The sequence below is a fragment of the Ochotona curzoniae genome, unplaced genomic scaffold (assembly GCF_017591425.1).
Source record: "Ochotona curzoniae isolate NIBS_2020 unplaced genomic scaffold, NIBS_Ocur_1.0 contig_2210, whole genome shotgun sequence".
In the NCBI taxonomy this organism is placed as follows: Eukaryota; Metazoa; Chordata; class Mammalia; order Lagomorpha; family Ochotonidae; genus Ochotona; species Ochotona curzoniae.
The window spans coordinates 32,279,762-32,298,637 of record NW_024465369.1 but is presented as its reverse complement, the minus strand read 5'-3'; the positions used below and the strand labels follow the sequence as shown (position 1 = coordinate 32,298,637).

Here is an 18,876-nt window from a genome sequence, read left to right as displayed (position 1 = left end):
TGATCACACCCACAGTGAATTATCTGTGATACAACTTTGTCTTTTGCCGATCAGTCTGCAAACTACATTTCTGTTCTGTGTCCTGAACCCCTGTTCCATACCTTGGCTTTCCACATCAGCCAGAACTTGAAGATATCCACGTGGCGGCCACACTGAATTGCCTTGTCCCCAGTGTCATACGAGACGTCGTACTGCTTGTCTGGCTGGAAGAGGTACCCCGCACACATCTGGTTGCATCCTTGGAGTAGCCCCTACCGTGAGAAGTCAAGAAGACCATATTTGTATTCACATGTAACACAACTGTGACACGGGGCTGGCTGGCAGGAGGAACTAGGGATCACAGACAACCTCGCCTCTGATGGTCCCACCAGACCTTGCACCTGTTCTGATGTCCTTACCTGAATTCATCTTTGGAAAGACCTTGGCCCCATCTTCTGTCACTCTGATTGGACTCATCTTTGATCTCAGGGACCTAACTACAAGCACCCCATGGTTGCTTTCAGTGGCATCTGGGTTATTTCAAAGTCTGGGAAGTGTTGTGGCATCCAATGGGTGGGGGGTTAGAGGTGTAAACTTCCTCAGGGAGTGGCACAGACTCATATGAGCAGAGTAAAGGGCTTGTACAGGTTGTAGTTCCTCCTGACTGGAGACTTCTAGAATGCCCCAGCAGGCAGGTGTATTTGAGTGATGAAACACTGAAGGTCATGATCCCGTAGTTCATTATGTACAGAAGGGAAGAGTGTATCAAAACTTGGTGGCTAACCTTCCTAAGTTGCTATTCACAGCTTTGGTCCTACTTCCGCTTTGGGACCATAAACTGTGCTCAAAGGGTATTCCAGAGAATACTTTCCATCTTCACCCAGGAAGAACTGATTGGATGCTTCAGCCCATCGCTCCCACCCTGGTCTGTGCAAACACGAAGGGATGCTCCGTGCCCACAATTTCCTTTGAGCACCTGCTATCAACTGAATAAGAAGTAAGGATGGTCAGCAGCAAGCATGCAGGGCAGAAGCCAGGATAACCACAAAGGCAGGAAGGGACAATGGGCTGCCATGCTGGGAAGACATGTCCTTCTGCTACCAAGTGTGCAGGCCCCCAGCCACTCCGGGGGAGTACAGACCTTCTCCCTGACGAGAATGGCCGAGCACTGCAACAACACGCCCATCATCTTGTGAGGGTTCCAGGTGACAGAGTTGGCCCTGAAAGAAGCACATGATGCCTTAGGGGAGTAGGCATAGGAACTACAAAAGGCATTCAGTCTCTCAAAAGAAAACACCACCGATGTCAACTCCCTGCTCAGTGTTTTCAATGCCTGTTTTCCACAACAGACAAATCAGGTACAGAACACTTCCAGGCACTCTCAGGCTTCCACACTGCAGACCGTCCCCTCTGAGTCACTGCTCACCCTAACAGCTGATGCTCATGAGGCGCTTAGAATGTGTCCAGTTGTCCTGAGAGCTGCAGGGATCATATCACTGGGGCATTCCAAGCTTTGGAATCAGACTGTACAAATCTGGAGCCTGGTCATGACTTTTGCTAGCTTGGATGAGCTTACATCATTCTGTTGTGCCTCAGTTTTCCTATTTAAAAAGTGGGAATGTCCAGCTCACAGTGCTGAATGAAGGATAAAACAAGTTAATAGAAAATGCAGAAGTGCTCCAGCGTATGTAATTTTCACACCAGCCCCATTATCACTTCCGTTTCAGATGGAGAAACCGATGCACAAAAAGGTGAAATAGGAGGGCCTTTCAAAAAGCTCATGGAAAAATAGAATGAAAAAGTAAATTTATTTGACGCCCCCAAACATGGAAATACACACTCTTTCATAATGCACATTTCCCATGAACTTTCTTTTTTTTTTTTTTTTTTTTTTTAAAGATTTATTTTTATTATTTTTTTCATTGGAAAGGCGGATATACAGAGAGGAGAGACAGAGAGGAAGATCTTCCATCCGATGATTCACTCCCCAAGTGAGCGCAACGGCCGATACTATGCCGGTCCGAAGCCAGGAGCCTCTTCCGGGTCTCCCACACGGGTGCAGGTTCCCAAAGCTTTGGGCCGTCCTCCACTGCTTTCCCAGGCCACAGGCAGGGAGCTGGAAGGGAAGCGGGGCTGCCGGGATTAGAACCAGCGCCCATATGGGATCCCGGGCGTGCAAGGCGAGGACCTTTAACCACTTGCGCCACCGCGCCGGGCCCTCCCATGAACTTTCTGCAGATCCCTCAGGAATGCCCTAAAGCCACAAGAGCTGGGAAGCAGTGAAGCCAAGACACAAGTCCAAGGAGTCTAACTGCAGAGCCAGGGTGCCTAACCACTCCACACGTCGCTGCTGTCTGCCTTCCTGCTCTTATTTAGTGCAATGGGCTGGAAGATGGTGCTGACCTAGCTACTCCTGGGCCAAGATAAAGAGTAACAGCTGAAAGCAAAGGAGTTGGACTGTTCTAGACTATGTCTACCTCGCAGTGTTGTTTACATGCTAAGTGTGCAAGATTTTGCCAGTTTTGGGCTGCAATGATGGTTTAACAAGCATGGTCTCCTAGCAACCACGCCAGTCTGTCAGACACAATTAGCTAGTGAAGGAGCACGCTTGCTAGGACATTACAGAAATGACTAAGTGTAATGTATAATGATCAAAACTTGAGCAGTCGGCTTCAGTGGTTTCAGATTCCTTTTCCAGTGGGGCCTGGCTCGACTACGTGTTCTGACTCCCATAGAGTGCCTTCCCTTGACATGGTAATGTCTCAGAATCAGATGGCCGCAACCCTCTCTGGATTTAGACCCCTGTATGATTTGTAAACTCTCCACCTTGCTTAAGCCCTGTAGAGGGAACACAACTCAATGTGTAAGTGCGCTGTGTGTGGTGCTTTCCCTTACATGCACTATAAAGACCTCTGTGAAAGACAACTGGGGATAGTGCTAAGAAAAGTTAACTTATCTTGTGGACAAGAGGCAGGGTGTATCATATTTAAATGGTAATGAACTTGATCAATTTCTCACTGCTATCATTTGCTGAGTCATCAAAAGGATCCTATTTAGATCTCATCAAATGTCTTAAATAGTCTTCTGAATGCCATGAGGGTTTAAAGCGAATGATTCCTTACTGCTACAAATGGAAAGCAGTAAGACACATCATGGATTGGTTTCCTTTACAACCCATATGACCTTTACAACGTCGGCAAGAAAAAAAAAATCTAACACAAAATGCTTCAAGTTTTCCCAGGCTCAGAGATGAAAAATAAAAATAGCCTGAAAATTCTAAATTGTAGTGGGGCTGGCTCTACATGTCATGTGTGCCATCCTCCAAGGTATAGGGTTGGACAATCATGTTTCAAGGAGCCAGTCTCAGTCTGTGTGAGGAGGCACAGCAAAAGGAACAAAAGCTTCGTCACAAGGTGTCACTGGTGTGCTTCCCTCATACCTGCTCCTATTCACATCTCAGACCCTGGTGGGTTCTCTCACTTCTCCCACTTTGCTCCAGTTGTCAGCAACTCTGTTGGTCCTCCTCTCACCAAGAACCAGCCCTGCCATAAATCTCGTCATTCCCACAGTCTAGCACATTCCTCAGAGAACCTTGACCCTGTCTCTCTCTGAGTATCTGCTGACTGTCATCCCCTAGAAAGGCCTCAGACATGGCATGAAATGACATAAAGTGGGGTGGGCCTTGTGACCTAACAGGCTAAGCTGCGGCTTGGGAGCTGCGCCTCCCATGTCGGACTACCTGAGATTGAGTCCTGTCTCTGTTTCTGATCCAGCTCCATGCTAAGGTGCCTGGGAGGCAGCAGAAAATGGCCCAGCACTTGGGCTGGGACCACCCACATGTGAAGCCAGATGGAGTTCTAGGCTCCTGATTTCGGCCTGGCCACCCCTGCCTTGGCTGTTGCAGGCATTTGGGGAGTGAACAGTGCATGGTTCTCTTTGTCTCTCTGTCGCTCTTTCAAATAAACTGATACAACTTTAGAACTTAGCTTATTTTGTGTTCACCGTTACCTAACCTTGTTTCATTTTTCTTTACAAAGCGACACGTTAGAGACCTACTAGTATTTATGATCTAGGCCCCGTGTAATGTAAGCTTTGGGAGGGCAAACTTCTTCAATGATAATCCTTTCTGTATGCAGCCTAATTTTTCCTGCCTATTTCAGACATGCATTATTTTATTTTAAAAGATCAATTTCTTTTTAAAATTCAGAGTTCTATATAGAAAGGGAGAGAGAGTGAGCGAGAGACCTTCCAATCTGCTCGTTCCCTTTTCAAATGGCTGCAATAGCTGGAGCGGGCTAGGTAGAAGCCAGAAGTTTCTCCCGGATCTTCCACATCCTCTGCTGCTTTTCCAAGGCCATTAGCAGGGAGGTGGACCAGAAGTGGAGCAGCCGGGACTCATCAGGTGCCCATAGGAGATACTGGTGTTACAGGTGGCATCCCAACCCACTGCACCATAGAAATGGCCTCACAAGCATCGTTTTTACAAAAAAAGTCCCACAGATGGTTGAAAGGAAAACAGGTAACTGAACAGTCACATCCATGCTGGCAGACACATTGTGTTCAGTGGTACTCAGTAAAAAGTTCACCAAAAAATGAAAAAAAAAAAAAAACCTACTGTGAAGCATTTCAAAATTTAACAAACTTCTCCTTTTCTGCTTTTTCTGTGAACCTTTGGAAGACCATATATGGAAGGAATCTACATGAGTTCATCATGGGTCAGCACCCAGGAGTGAGGTCAAGATCCTATTTCACTCAGATCACCCACTTGACTCAAATGATGACCAAGACAGAAGTTAAGCAAGCCACTGTCCAGCGGCCCTACCTGAGCCCTTGGCCAACTCTAGTGTAGCCTCCAAGCCACCCTGCTCTGCAGCCTCTCTTCTCTTCCACCTGGGAACCTGCAATCTTTATAGTTCCATGCACCCCACCATGTTGTAACTGCTTGAGTTATTCCCTAGCTAAACTGCCAACTCCTTGAGAAGTTGTTTGGCTGGGAAACAGATCCTATAATAAGTGCTCCTTAACCACCAGCTAAACTGAAATGCACAGAAACAGACTGAAATAAGATGTTGGGGAGCAGAGCAGAGAGGGGTGGCAGCTGTCACAGTGCCCTACGCTTGCTGCCCCAGAGGGAGGAGCAGCGGCCCCTCGCACTGGCCCCTACCTTTCAATGCCGCTGAGTTTGTGGCGGTGCTTCCGCGACATGAGCAGCCCTCCGCCCCAAGCAGCCTGCAAGGACAGAGACAGAGAGGCACAGTGATGCAGTCTTGCTACATGAGAAATAACTCCCAGGCAACAAGCAAGCTTCTCTGACAGAAGGGCGGTTGTGATGCTTCGCCATGGGACATTTCTTTTCGAAAAGTTCCTCCAGGTTGATGTTAGAGTAGCTGCCCAGGGATGCAGGTAAAGTCACGTCTGAGAACAGCACCTGCTCACTGGACCAGCCCCCTAGGATGGCCCTGGAATCTCAGCTAAGGCCCCAGGCTTGCTCACTGATGCCTCTGCTTCCTCAAGCAGCATTCATTCTAACAGTTCCTGAAAAGGGCAGTGAGAAGCAGCTCCTGCCAGGTTTGGAGGTCCCATGACAGCTCCTGCCATGGCAAGATGTGTTTCTGGGTGTCACATAATTCTTGCTCAGCTCCCTGGATCTCTGGATGCCATGGGACACAGCAACAGTTTTTGCTTACTCTGCCCCAGGACAGATGACCGCACCAGTCAGCTCTAAGAACTTCAGTCGCTAAGTGCACAGACAGAGGAAAAACAAAATGTACCCAGTCCCATATGTGAAAATGCTTCCTTTGCATGTTGCTGGGAAAATTCAGGACTAAATTTCTTAGTTGTTAAAGTCTTCCACACACTGCTTGATGTATATCACACGTAGGCAGACCCACAGTCTTAAACAGAAATATCAGGTGGCTAGAGTAAACACCAGTACCCGGATAGGCACACCAATGGCACTTTTTATCTGTTGTATTTCCCACTGCCCTCTCACCCCAGTCTGAAATCAACTACATCTGACTCTAATCATTGGACCCAACAAAGCTACCTGGATAGGACATGGAGACTATAATCTAGGATGAACCACAGAAGAGAGCAACTGGCCAGGAAGGTCAGTACTGGCTCAGCCCCAGAGGATGGTCCAGGTCCACAGGAAGTATCAGAAACAAGTGGTTGGCTGGGGGTCAAAGAAGAGCTGGAACTAACATGGCATGCAAGAGGAGCTGGCTAGGGTGCTAGGAGAGCTGCCCTCCCCAGCACCAAAACAGACTGAGTCGCCTGTGAGCTGTGGCACTTACATCGACATGCAGCCAGAGGTTGTACTTCTCACAAAGATCTGCAATCTCCTGTATTGGGTCAAAAGCTCCATAAACAGTCGTGCCTGCGGTCGCATTGACATAAAGAGGAACATACCCCTGCAAGTTAACAGAAGTGGGAGTGTCAGTCTTTGTCACGTTTCTCCTTTGCATATTTCCACAGGAAACAGAAGGACTGCAGCAGCACTGATTTCCAACAGTGCCCAGCCAAACTGCTGTGGATCAGACACTGTGTTGGTGTTCTCTGTTGTTCCATTCACTCATACATTCATTTAGCCAACAATATATATAGAAATGTATATATTTGAGTGATTTTCAGATGCCAGGCCCTGCTGCAGACATTATGGATACAGAGGCAAGCACAACAAAGAAAGCATCCTATCATGGTGGAATTTACACTCTAGTGGGGAATGAACAGTGAAAGACAACAGCAAGTCTAAATAAGAACTTATAGTATATCTGATAACAGTGATTTCTTGTGGCAGAAGAATAAAGAAGGGAAGGGTCATTGTAAAAGTTTGGAGTGATGGGCAATAGCTCTGGAGATCATCTGAACTTTATTCTTTTTGGGTGCTGGACTGTTCTAAGGGGACTGATATAATAATTATACTGAAGTATTGCTGGCTTATTTAAGATACATCTACATACTACACAAACTAAAACACAGTAGTGGATATAGTGAAATGTTGACATGGTCATGAAATAAATGAGGAAATGGAGTAACAGAACACAGATTGTGGGGAAATCTGCTAGTCTTTTGTTTCTTTTCCAAGGTTGAGCTCCATCTCAGATTCTTGGCTCAAGTCATTGAAACACTTCCATCTACATCACCTGTTGAGACCCCAACAAATAACTACAAACAGAGGAAATGCTACAGGAATGTGACCAGAACAACAGCCTGGTAAACGGCCTGACATCTGCATGGAAGTGACTTGTGAATACATCTGTTCTATGAATTTTTGTTTGTTTGTTTAATGGAATTTGTTGAGGCTGGATCTGCCAAGTAACAGGGGCCATTGGCCAGGATGTAGAAGTACCTAGCCAAATAGAATCCTAAGCTGGAATAGTATTTGTTAAAATAAGCCTATACCTAACTACTGAAAAGCTCAATCAGGGTATAGCTTCATGATGGCCAGATGGTTTTTATTTATTAAAGAAAAATGCCAAACTAATCCTTTGAAACAAAAAAAGCAGGATGTAGCCACAACTCTAAAGTCATTCTGCAGGTTAGAAACAAGTAAATATCTGATAATAAAACTTTACAACACAATAAAATGATCTACATTATCAAGGACTTTCATTGTCTGGGACACAAAGCCAGTATTGTTAAGTATTTGTATTTACTGGACTTTAGATACCATGAAGACTATACCTTTTGCTTGGCTTCAAGAATTTTCGCCTCTAAGTCAGCTGGGATGATCTTCCCCCTGTAATAATTGCAAAAGGACAGAAATTAAGATGAAAAATCAATGAGATTGTGAATGAAAAACTTGAGCAGCAGCAGAAAAAAAAAACAATTTAATCGAATATTTTCAACAGACCATTAGCAGCTTGGCACACTGTACTGAGCCAGTCCTTAAGCACAATAAAACAAATTTAACAGGTGAACACATTTCATATATCAAGAACCTAATATTCATTCTCCTTTGCCTACCTTTCATTGCACTTTATCAAAATCACATTGTCAGTTCCAAAGCCAAGTGCTGCCCCAGCTTTCTTGATGGAATAATGACTCTACAGCAAACAGAGGTTTAATGTTAAAAGTTAGATAGTCCCATCCAAGCACCAGAACAGAGTGTGGGTCAAGCCAGGTTTGGGCGCAACCAAAAACCATTATGGAATGCCAAGGTGAGGTTACCTGTACCAGATGTAACTGCAACACCCAACTAGCACATGTGAGAACCAGGAAGGGAGGAGGCAGAGCTGGCAAGGGGAATATGGAGGTGCTCCCCTGCTGGACGGCTACTCCCACTGCAGAGTGCGAGCTGGGATGGGGGCAGACCAGACTAGGCAAGGCTATAACACCTGTGCGCCACATGTGAGCTAGATCAGGGAAAAGCCAGTCTGGGCTGACTGTTTCTATTGGTGCAAGCATAAATCAGAATGGGTGAGCATTGGTTGGGCTTTGCTGCAGTATAACTGGCAGATGCTGGCACAGGGGGCTAATTCTGTCAAATAAAACTGCAGAATCACCAGGAGAGTGCATGATCCGAGAGTGGGAGTAGCCTAGAAGGGAAATAGTGGGCTCCTTCCTTTTGGGTTACCACCCCCACTGGAGGGCACAAAAACCAGGATGGGGCTGGGGTGGCTAGACAGAAAGGCACTCAACAACATCTGTGTGGGCTGGATAGTCGGACTCGTTGGGTTGAACTAGGTTTCAATGTCCATTGACATGTATGAGAGCCGAACGGGATGTGGGACAGACTGGCCTAGTAGGCAAACCAGGATAGGGGGAGGGCCTGTTGGGGGATATTGTGGGTTGCTCTGACTAGGCTGCAGCTCCCACTGGTTTATGTGAGGGTCGAGTGTGTGCTGGGCAGAACCAGGATGGGCTGCAACACCCATTAGTTCCAGTGGAAGAAAGCACTGGAAACAGAACCGACCCAGCCAGCAATTGCAACCACCAGCTGATTAGGGCAAGGGATTGGGCCGGGCCCTGTACTTGCTAGTACACACAAGAATCTGGTCTGGGAACACATCAGACTAAGTATCTTTGGGGATTCCCCCAGTTGAACTGCCGGACTCAGAACCCTAACCATGAAAAGACAGAGGACAGAACAGGTCAATCAACCACCTCAGCCATATGTTGGCAGTGAAAAACTGGGCAAATGGAGACTCTAAGATGGACCATGTCAATCAGTAGATTCTTCAACGACCTCATCGTGCATAGAATGGCGAGACTGGCAGCAATTCATAACTGTTGAACTATCAAAACCACTTGAGCAAGACCCTTGGAGCATGCCCCACATCAGGGGCCTAGGGTAGGTGGGAGACTTCTCCCTTAAAATCCCCCTTTACCTCAGACACATGAAGCAAACAATGTGGAAATAATAGGCTTACCCACTTTTTTTAAAAGTTAGATAGTCCCTTGGAAAACACCACAAACCATGAGTAAGCACCCTTCAACTCACATGCTCTGAGGTGAAGAGGACCAGTTTGGGCACGGCAGCCATGCCCTTAGTCTTAACTTCCGGGAAGTACTTGTAGCGGGCAGCCATGATGCTGTACAGGTTGGAAATGGCTCCCCCTGTGGGCAAACAGACAGATAGGGAGGTGTAAGGAAGGCTGAGCTGGGGTCTCAAGAGGCAAGAGAGATCAGGAAAGGGAAGGGTATCTGTTAGCTTTTGGTCACTTTCTTATTGCCAGGGCTTCCCTCTGGACTCCTTGCCATGTGACTACACGCAGTAACAGTCATGACCAAAGCTACCTAGGAGGTGGCTTACATACTTTAGTGTCCCCACCTTAAGTCTAAACAGAACTCTATGCAGACACAGCAGCAGCAGCTAGGAAGGGAGAGTGAGTTACAACCCTCCCGAGTCCACTTTCTGCTCAGTTTACTGAATAAAGATGAATCTGTTCCTTAAGGCAGAAAGAGGAGGAGAAAGTAACAGAAGGAAACAGGGACATTGCTGGGCCACCTGCCTGAAAACTCCCTTCAAGGATCAGCCTCACTTAGCTGTGGAGTCATTTAGGAGAGCTCTAAGTTCATTAAAGTAAGAGCAAACTCATGACTGAGTAGGCATGACGAGAACCATCTAAGCACCTGAAACAGACTCGTCACTTTTGCATTAATTACCCAACAATTAAACAGGCAAATATGTACGCTGCCTGAGTAGCCTGGAAAAAATGCAATTCTTTCTTCTCTTCCCCTGTACACCATCGCACTGTCTCTGACACCAGCTACAACTCCCCTCCCTCAAAGAGTACTTTATTTTAAGGAGTCTTATTGCATCTCTTTGAAGAGGAGATTCAAAGTGGAGATGCTATTTGGGTTGAAATCAATCAGTTAATTGATGGTCTTGATTCACTGATCCCAGCGAAATCAAACAGCTGTTGACAGAATGGAGTTGTTCAGAATTAACTAGACATAGCTTTTGGCAGCTTGTACAGATATAGGCTCAGTCTTTGTTACTTCCTATTGAATATAGCATTCTTGTTAGCCTTCATCCTAACAAAGACAGGAAGAGAGGGGATCAAAAATATTTTTTAAGACCATTGTTCTCCTGCAAACCTTTTATTTTATACCTAGAATTCCCAAGAATCCATTCTGTGGACCTTAAGAAGAGCCAATGAAAAAGAAGAGAACCAACCTACCAGGAGAAAATATCCCATCACCATCTTTATTTGACCATCCAACTATTTCTCTCATCTTCTTCAGTGTTATTTGTTCCATGAGGACAAACACTGGTGCAATTTCATAGGTAAACCTGGAATGGTGGTGAGAAAAAGGATGAAAATAAAAGGCAAACCATTTAGTTATGGGAACTCTAATGACTGGCTTGGTATCTGTGCTTAGTTTCAAAAAGAAAGATGTTCAAAAACCACTATAACAATTCAATTCCTGGACATCCTTTAAGTCATCAATCATAAAATGTCAGAAGCCAGGCTGGGTGCCTGTGGATGTGCCTGCTCTGTGATACTTCACCAACCAACCAGATTCTCATCTGAATGGCAGGTCATGGGTGTGATCCATGCAGAGGAAACAAAGGAAAGGAAATCACTTTTCTGGGTCCCTTTTACTATTAAGATTGTAGGATGATGCAAATAATAATGTTAAAATGTATTCTAAACTCTACATATAATTGCTTTGCAACATATTTTTTAAAGCCAACTGCCAATTTCACATTTGTCAAACCTATAAAAGCCAAAGTCTGTCTTTTCAAAAAAAGCCTGAAAGCTAAATATCTGAAGGCCAACTGTGAAAATAATTGGAAATATTGACCCAGGTTTTAAAGACCTCAATATAATTATCTACGTGGTTTTTCCGATAATCCCCAAACACAACTATGCTTTTATGATTTTCTGAGGTCAATCCCTACCAAGAATAATTGTGATGATTTTCTAATTACTAATTACACATAACTAGAAGACAGTCAACTGGCATATTCAGCTAACTGTGGGCACTGGACAACCTGGTGGTTTACATTTGTCTGCAAAGAAACTGATTTAAAAGGAGCAAGTCAGTTAGGCTCTTTGCAAAGCAGTCCCAAGCAGAGGCACAGTTTGGCAAACTAGTAGCTGGAATAAGATCCTGATACCAAACATGCATCCCAAGAAAATTCGAGGCAGGTCTAGCCACTGAAAATAAAGTCAGAAAACAAAAAGATCTTTATTAAGCTCTTGGGATCTTGACCTTTCTTGTTTTTGCTTGACCATCCTAAGGTTTTGTCTCCAGGTTGGGTTCAGTCCATTCTTGCTGAAGAGAGATGCCTAAAAAGACATGACCAAGTGGCAGGCAGCATAGGCTGAATATCCATGTCAAGGAGGAATGGGAATCCTTGCTAGCCTAACGGCTGAGGAAAGCTATTTGCAAAGATGAGATAGCTACTGTACATAAGACATGAGTGAAGCTACTAAGTTTTAATCATGGAGGGGAAAAAAAAAATGGTCACGGTAAATTATATGGCAGTTAAAGAGAACAAAAAGATCCAGGAAGATCTCAGGATAGCTGTGAGTAGAGTGATTTTGCATCCAAAAAGATGACATCCGTTTTCTTGGGAAGGCCCCTGGAAATTAAAGAGGAAGACCCTTGGAAGCCAAGTGTTCAGTTACCATCACCTCTGGAGGTCACAATCATGCTTTGGTCCTGCTCTGAGCCCCATCACCGTAGCAACCAACACTCCCTCATGTCTGATGGCCTGATAAAGGAAGAAGAAGAGAAGGATTCCTGGTTTAGCCCGTGATGCTGAGAGACAAACTCATGATGTGCTTCTAGCCATTCTTGAACAAATGTCTTATTAACAGTTTCAATGATTTTTAGAAATGTCAGAATGGTAAAAATGCTGAATGGCAAAGAGGTGCTGGTAGTGGATGTGTTAGAATTTTATCATACCAAATAAAGTTGTCTGGGGAAGGCAGAGAACACATAGATTCATACAATGTAATTCCATAACTATATTGAAGGACTGGATGAAAGCTGAATTAGAACCAAGTCAGTGGTGGATGGCCACAAGGGAACCACTTACAGAAGGGAGATGGATGGCACCAAACATTCCAAAGTGGCCCATGCTGTATAAACTTAAGCCCATGCTTCATGAGATGAGCAAAATTAGCCTTGCTAGCTAAGGACCAGGAACATGGCCACCACCCTCAGAATTAGGAGGAAAACTGTTCTCCTCTCAGTCAGGTCCTTATCTATGCCAGGGACCCACATCGTTCTTCCAGTTGTGTCCAATGAACACACCTAGTGACTATTTGCTGCAACGTGCTATGACATCCTAGCCTGAAAGCCAGTGGATTGGCCCAAAGAATTATCTCAGCCAGGCCTGCCCATTGGGCTAACATGGTGTTTTCTATTTATGACACTTCTTCTAACACTGCCCTCCCGTCCTGTGCCATGTTTACAACTGCTAGTGGCTGGGGAGGGGGGAGGCAGGGGGGCGGGGAGGGTCTGCCTATACCTAAGGCCTTATAAAAGGTCTTTAAGTTTGTACTAGATCTGTGGGTTCTAACTTAACTGGAGTTCAGACTTGTTTGGGAATCTTAGTAAGGCTACTGTCCCTCTCTCCAGTTAAGAAATGAGGATATATATATAAAATAATAATAATAATAATTTTGTGCATCATTAGAGGAAATTCTCCTCTTGTAGCCTGGACCCTGGGTTATTGATCCCTTCCCCCAGTCACAAATAAAACCGGACAAAGATCAAAAATCAAGTATGAATTCTGAAGGAGCTGGTTAGATACTAAAACCACAGTACAAGATCATCCTGCTGAGTCAGAGAAAAAAAACATTCAATCTGCCAAAAGCTCTGGGATGAAGCATCACACCCTGAGCTTGGAAGTAGGGATTGGAAACAGTAAGATGGTGAGGCTGATGGGATGGCACAAATGAAGATTCTGAGATTTCCTGTCTGCTGAGCAGGGAGGTGAGTCAGGCCTTCTGTGATGGTTCAACTCACCTGCTCAGTGGGGTTTACGGAAAACTAAAGCAAATGAATTATCAAGAAGCTGCGGTTCATGTGTAATAGAATCGGCTGTTCTAATCCTATCAATTTATTTTGCTTCATTACATGCTACTTAGGGTTACAGATCAAAGGCTGCATTTTTTTGGTCTTGTGGGCCATGGCACTAAGTTCTGGCTAAAGAGATGCTATGGGAAATGTGGGTGACTTCTGAGGAAGTTCCCTAACGGTAGGGAGTTACATCTCCCTCCATCCCTGTCCTCTTCTGCCCTTCATTCCCACTACCTCTCATCAGTCTTTGAACACAAAAGTGACATCTAGCGCTCCAGGAGCCAACTAAGACAACAAGGTAATTTTAAAGATGAAAAAAGGGATGACAAAGGTTCAAAGATCCCTAGTGACTGTTAACATTAGGAACATATTTAATGACAGGCCAAAAGGTTTTTCTGTGCTGTCTACCCAGATACTCCTAGACTTCTGTATGTGGCAGATGGCATATCTTCACTTTGAAAGGTAACACATCTGAGGGGTGTTTAGCGAGACCCTCTGTTGTCCAGAGATGACAAGAGGCAGACACCCAAGAACCAGGAGAGTGAAAGGAGGTGTCTCTGGTAGCGGCAGCTGTCTCCTAGCCCACAGAGTACACCTAGCATACAGTAGCACGTAGGACTGGAGCCTGTTGAAGTCTTCAGAACAACTCTGCAGGTCGCGTGGTACCCACTCCCGAAATGTGCCGGAGGAAGAACTGAAGTTCGGAGAAAGTGTGTGATTTGTGTGAAGATCTCACAGTTGGCATGTTTCAGAGTCAGTATGCCAAGTTCTCACATCACCGGTGCTTTTCTAAGACAAATGAGAACTCTTTCTATTGGCTCTTCTCCAACTTCCTGCCTAGCAGTTCAGGATGACTGATAACTCCTATAGCAAATTTCCCTCTTATAATTTCTATGAAAATAACCTCCTATCACATGGCTGTGATGTATCTTGCCATTAGGTGTGTTTGTACCGTCATCAGGTGTCTGAGGCAGTCAGCTGCTTTAACTTGAACACTGCTCAACCTGTGTAATAGTGCCTGGCTGCTTTGCTTTCAAAGAGTAGAAAACGCCATGGGCCACTACACACTTACTGCAAAATTTCCCTTGGCTTTTCACTGTGTCCTTACTTGCAAGAAATATGTGTGTGTTTGGCAGATACATGCACAAGCAGGTAGAAAAGGATGATTGTCTTTCCTGATAATCAGATACCTTACACTATGCCATTTGGATTGTGATTTGGAAGAATTATTTTTAAAAGACTATCCTGAGTGCTACCCAAAGTCAATGAAAAGTGGGTGTTTGGTGTAGCAGTTAGCATATCCACATGCCACATTAGAGTACCTGTGTTTGAATTCCAGCTCTGCTCCTAAATCCAGCTTCCTACTAATGTGTTCCTGGGAGACAGTGGTGACTGCCGGATTGAGTCCTGAGTTCCTGGTTTCTGCCTGGTCCCACCCAGGATGTTGCCAGTGTTTGAGGAATAAACCAGCAAACAGAAAATCTCTATCTGCCTTCCAAATAAAAAATCAGTAAAACAAAAGCACAATGTTTTTAAAGAGATCTATTTTATTTTAAAGGCAGAGCTACAGGTTAGGGGTTGAATCTTCCATCTGCTGGTTTACTCCCCAAATGGCCAAAATAGCCAGGTCTGTATTGACTGAAGCTGGGAGCCAGGAACTTCTTCCAGGTTTCCCATGTGGATGCAGGGGTCCAAGTATGTGGGCCATCTTCTGCTGCTTTCACAGGTGCATTACCAGGCAGCTAGATCAGAAGTGGAGCAGTGGGACTTGAACTTGCGCCAATTTGGGATGTTGGCATTGTAGGCAGTGATTTAATTTGTGGTGCCACATTGCACAAATTGCTCTTTTAAAAAGTTAATAGGAGTGCACATTAAAAAGAGAAAGAAGGAAGGAAGGAAGGAAGGAAGGAAGGAAGGAAGGAAGGAAGGAAGGAAGGCAGGCAGGCAAAGAGAGATCCACATCTGGGTTTCTAAGATAACATCAAGTGGACATCCCTCATCCCCGGGGAACTGATACAGTTTGGCAGCTAGGAATGGTCTCCTCCCCTGCCCACCCTTCCCCACCCCACCCAGCTACGGGAGAAAAAAGAAGAAAAATTGGAAGCATCTGTCCCACCCACGTTCCCCCATGCCTTGACCCCCCCACACTAATCAGTGGTCCTCAGGGGCACACATCCTTATCAACTATGTAAACAACATCAAAAGCAAGATTAATTTTTTTTTTAAAGAAAAGAGGAATAAAGAACAAATCACTAAGTCCTGCTCTTTCAGAGAGGTAGGCTTGTTGACATTTTCCCACACTCGTTTCAACAGCAGTCCAAGCTGAAGCAGGCACTGCAACAGAGCGCACAATTCTCGCAAAGCTGACACCGTGCTGCCACATGCCATGCGTGTCTGGGCAACTGGCTTAGGACAATTTCTAGATAATAGTAATTACTTCTTCCGATAGTGCCTTGTCTCCAGAACTGACAGAAACTGTTTCACCGTTTTAAATAACCTTCTCCATCGATCTGTTGGAATCGGATCATACTTTATAAATAATCTCCTGCTTGGTGCAGCTGCAAGTGCTATATGTCATTTAGTTGAATTGGCCTTGACCTTAGATGGCTAGGACATATTTTAGCATTTTGTGGCTAGACTGATGTAAGAGAGGAGTAAGGGACTTTGATTTTATGAACACAAAGAAAAGGAGAAACTGGAATTTTTCAGCTTGGAGAAAGCCTTTTAGGAGACTGGTCATAAATGGCTCAAAGGGCCGAGCCCCTTGTATTTACTCTTACTGCGAACTTACAACTGAGAAATCTGCAGAACACAATGCTGGGAAACACAGGGGGATTCAGTTACAGGAGTATATACTTGGGCCTTAAGGGACAGGCATGTTTCTTGGTTGTTGCTGAAGGTTTACTTACTTTATTTCAAAGGCAGCTACAGAGAAAGGGAGAGACAGAAAGAGAAAGAAATCTTCCATCTGTTGGTTCATTCTCCAAAATGTCTGCAATGGCCAGGGCTATGCCAGAGCTGTGCCAGGGGCCTAGAATACTGTTTGGGTGTACCACCAGGGTACCATAGGCCCAAGTATTTGGGTCATCCTCCAGCACCTTTCCAGGCACATGAGCAGGGAGTTGGCTCAGTAGTGCAGCAGGGTTGACTCGAACCAGTAATTCTATGGAATTTTGACACCATAAGTAGTGGTTTTAACTCACTGAGCCATAATACTGGCCATGATACGATCTTACATTCTGCCTTTTGACCTGTATTTTCCAAATAGCTGGCTTTAAGAAGACAAACTACTTCTTAATTCCATAGTGTTAGCTACTACAATTAAACATTAGTGCTTTTAAATTACAGTTAGTAGATTATGGTATCTATTTCTGTCTCATAAATCATGATGCAGCAAAGATTATAGATGGGAGGGTCTGATTGGAGGACACCAGAGGAAGGATCCCGCCTTCCTCTGAGCCTTTGGCAGTACCACGTGGACACTGTGAAGTTAACCATGTCTTGTGAGCAGGGAACATGAAAGCCATTTGCATTTTTCAATTTAATCTTTTATGCAGTTCAGCATGAAAGGCTTCGCTTGTCACATTTACTTTTTAGAACGTGTCATAATTGTTTTAAACTAGCAAACAAAGCTGGAACCTTTAGCTAACAGAAACTTTTCTCTGAGTATGGCTAAGGATTTTGGCCATTGCCATCAACACGCATGAATCAATCTATAAGTTTTAAATGGCCTTCAGATTGTGTGGCTGATAATAGTTTAAGAAAAATGGAATAGCTTGAACTTTTGTAACTTTCATTCTCTCTTGATGTCAAATGGAATTTCTTGTCTGAAACAAAACCACCCTTCATGTAAATTCATTTTTCAGAATCTACCATGAGTTTCTGAAGTAGCTAACTAGTTTCTCCACATTTCCATAGTGAGTAAGCCTCATGTAATTCTTAGGTAGCTATTATTAAATTTCATGATTTGCACTTGGATATTTTAACCTACTGTGATGCCATGGTCTGGGTGTTGACAGAGCAGAGACAGTGTTCACTAGGCTGTGATGAGCGCTCACCAACTTGCAACCTTAGCCTCCACACAGGCCACATGCACACAGAGGAACTTCAAGGTGACTGCATGAAAACTACCCAGCTGGTGTTTGCCCTCTGGGGAACTTAGAATCAGTTTCATAGAAACTTACAAAGAAATGAATGAAGACTTTATTGACAAGCAACTACGGTGGAAATGTCAAAATCAGAAAAACAATTGGCAATTTTAAAAGGAATATACAATATTACAGTACTGGCTGAATTTTTGGTTGTGAATTTTAGTGGAACCAGAGGTTTGTCACTTTAAGGAAGCTTTAATTAGGGAAGAAATGTGACCTCAATCGGAAGGACCACGTGCTTGAATGGGAAAAGGAAACTGAGATCAGACCAGAGAACTTGCCTTCCTTTGAAAAACTTTCAAGAGAGCTGGAGCTTTTGAACCTCAAATTTCACATTATAATTTGAAAGTCATAGTTATTGCTTCTCTCAAACATTTTTCTTAGTTTGCATTATTTAATTTAAAAATAGTTGATACTGTACCTACTGTTAAACCAAAATGGTGATAAGCCTACAGGATTTAAAGAGAAAAGATGACTAGGCAACTTTAACAAAGCAGAACCATTGGAACTGGACTTTGAAAGTGATAAACCGCAGTCACACATCCGATTGTGTATATGGAAAGAATATGTGGGACTTACATATTGGTGTTGGCAGTTGACGTCAGCCATTCGCCAGCTAAGCCAATGATGTCCAATCCAGTGGACAGCTGGTTGAAAAACCGAGGATGACCTAGAGAGGAGAGCAACAGGAGCATCAAGCTAAGCCATTGTCAACATCAAGGGCCTCTCCCACTGTGCAACATGGACTGAGTCTCTATCCCAGTAGTCTAATGAAGCTACTCGAGGGTTCTGGAGGAGTGCAAGGTTGAATGATAACCTCTTGGATTTCTATGTTTCTAAAGCACCATGCATTAAAATTAAAAAAAAAATCCAAGATCATGAAACTAATGATGCTTTTCAACATTTCATTACTGATTTCTGGACAAATTCCTATTCCACATATTTTTTTCAGGAAAAGAGGATAAAGTTGTTCCTGATTTTTCCTCATTTATAAATCTGAAAGCTTTTCATCTTCTGATCAAGGTTTGCTAACAGAGAAGAGGCTGTGGGACTCCCAGCTCTGTGGACCAAGCCAGGCTTGGAGAAATGGCTGCCTCTGATGTTGATGCTGCCAGCATTCCATCACTCCATGGGACTCCGTGATAAATAGGACATCAAGCATGGTGTGCTTTGCCCAGATAGACAGGTGGCTATTCAACTACACTTATTGCTGAGACCACCTAGCATGCGAAATGGGCAGAAACATTTGCTCCTTGAG

General features: G+C 44.4%; 1 protein-coding gene across 2 annotated transcripts in view; it reads right to left on the bottom strand.

Annotated features, from left to right (window-relative positions):
• Positions 1 to 18,876, bottom strand: part of GAD1 (glutamate decarboxylase 1) — a 43,214-nt gene that overhangs the window by 6,271 nt on the left and 18,067 nt on the right. The window contains exons 5-13 of one of the 2 annotated variants that reach the window (XM_040972091.1): positions 18,198 to 18,288; positions 10,608 to 10,720; positions 9,425 to 9,540; positions 7,948 to 8,027; positions 7,666 to 7,720; positions 6,276 to 6,392; positions 5,144 to 5,208; positions 1,121 to 1,199; positions 102 to 251 (exon numbers count right to left, since the gene is read on the bottom strand). In XM_040972091.1, the coding sequence (XP_040828025.1) occupies positions 102 to 251; positions 1,121 to 1,199; positions 5,144 to 5,208; positions 6,276 to 6,392; positions 7,666 to 7,720; positions 7,948 to 8,027; positions 9,425 to 9,540; positions 10,608 to 10,720; positions 18,198 to 18,288 (866 nt within the window). Of the gene's footprint in view, positions 1 to 101; positions 252 to 1,120; positions 1,200 to 5,143; positions 5,209 to 6,275; positions 6,393 to 7,665; positions 7,721 to 7,947; positions 8,028 to 9,424; positions 9,541 to 10,607; positions 10,721 to 11,962; positions 12,152 to 18,197; positions 18,289 to 18,876 lie in introns of those variants that run through there. The other variant, XM_040972092.1, reaches the window with a different exon arrangement.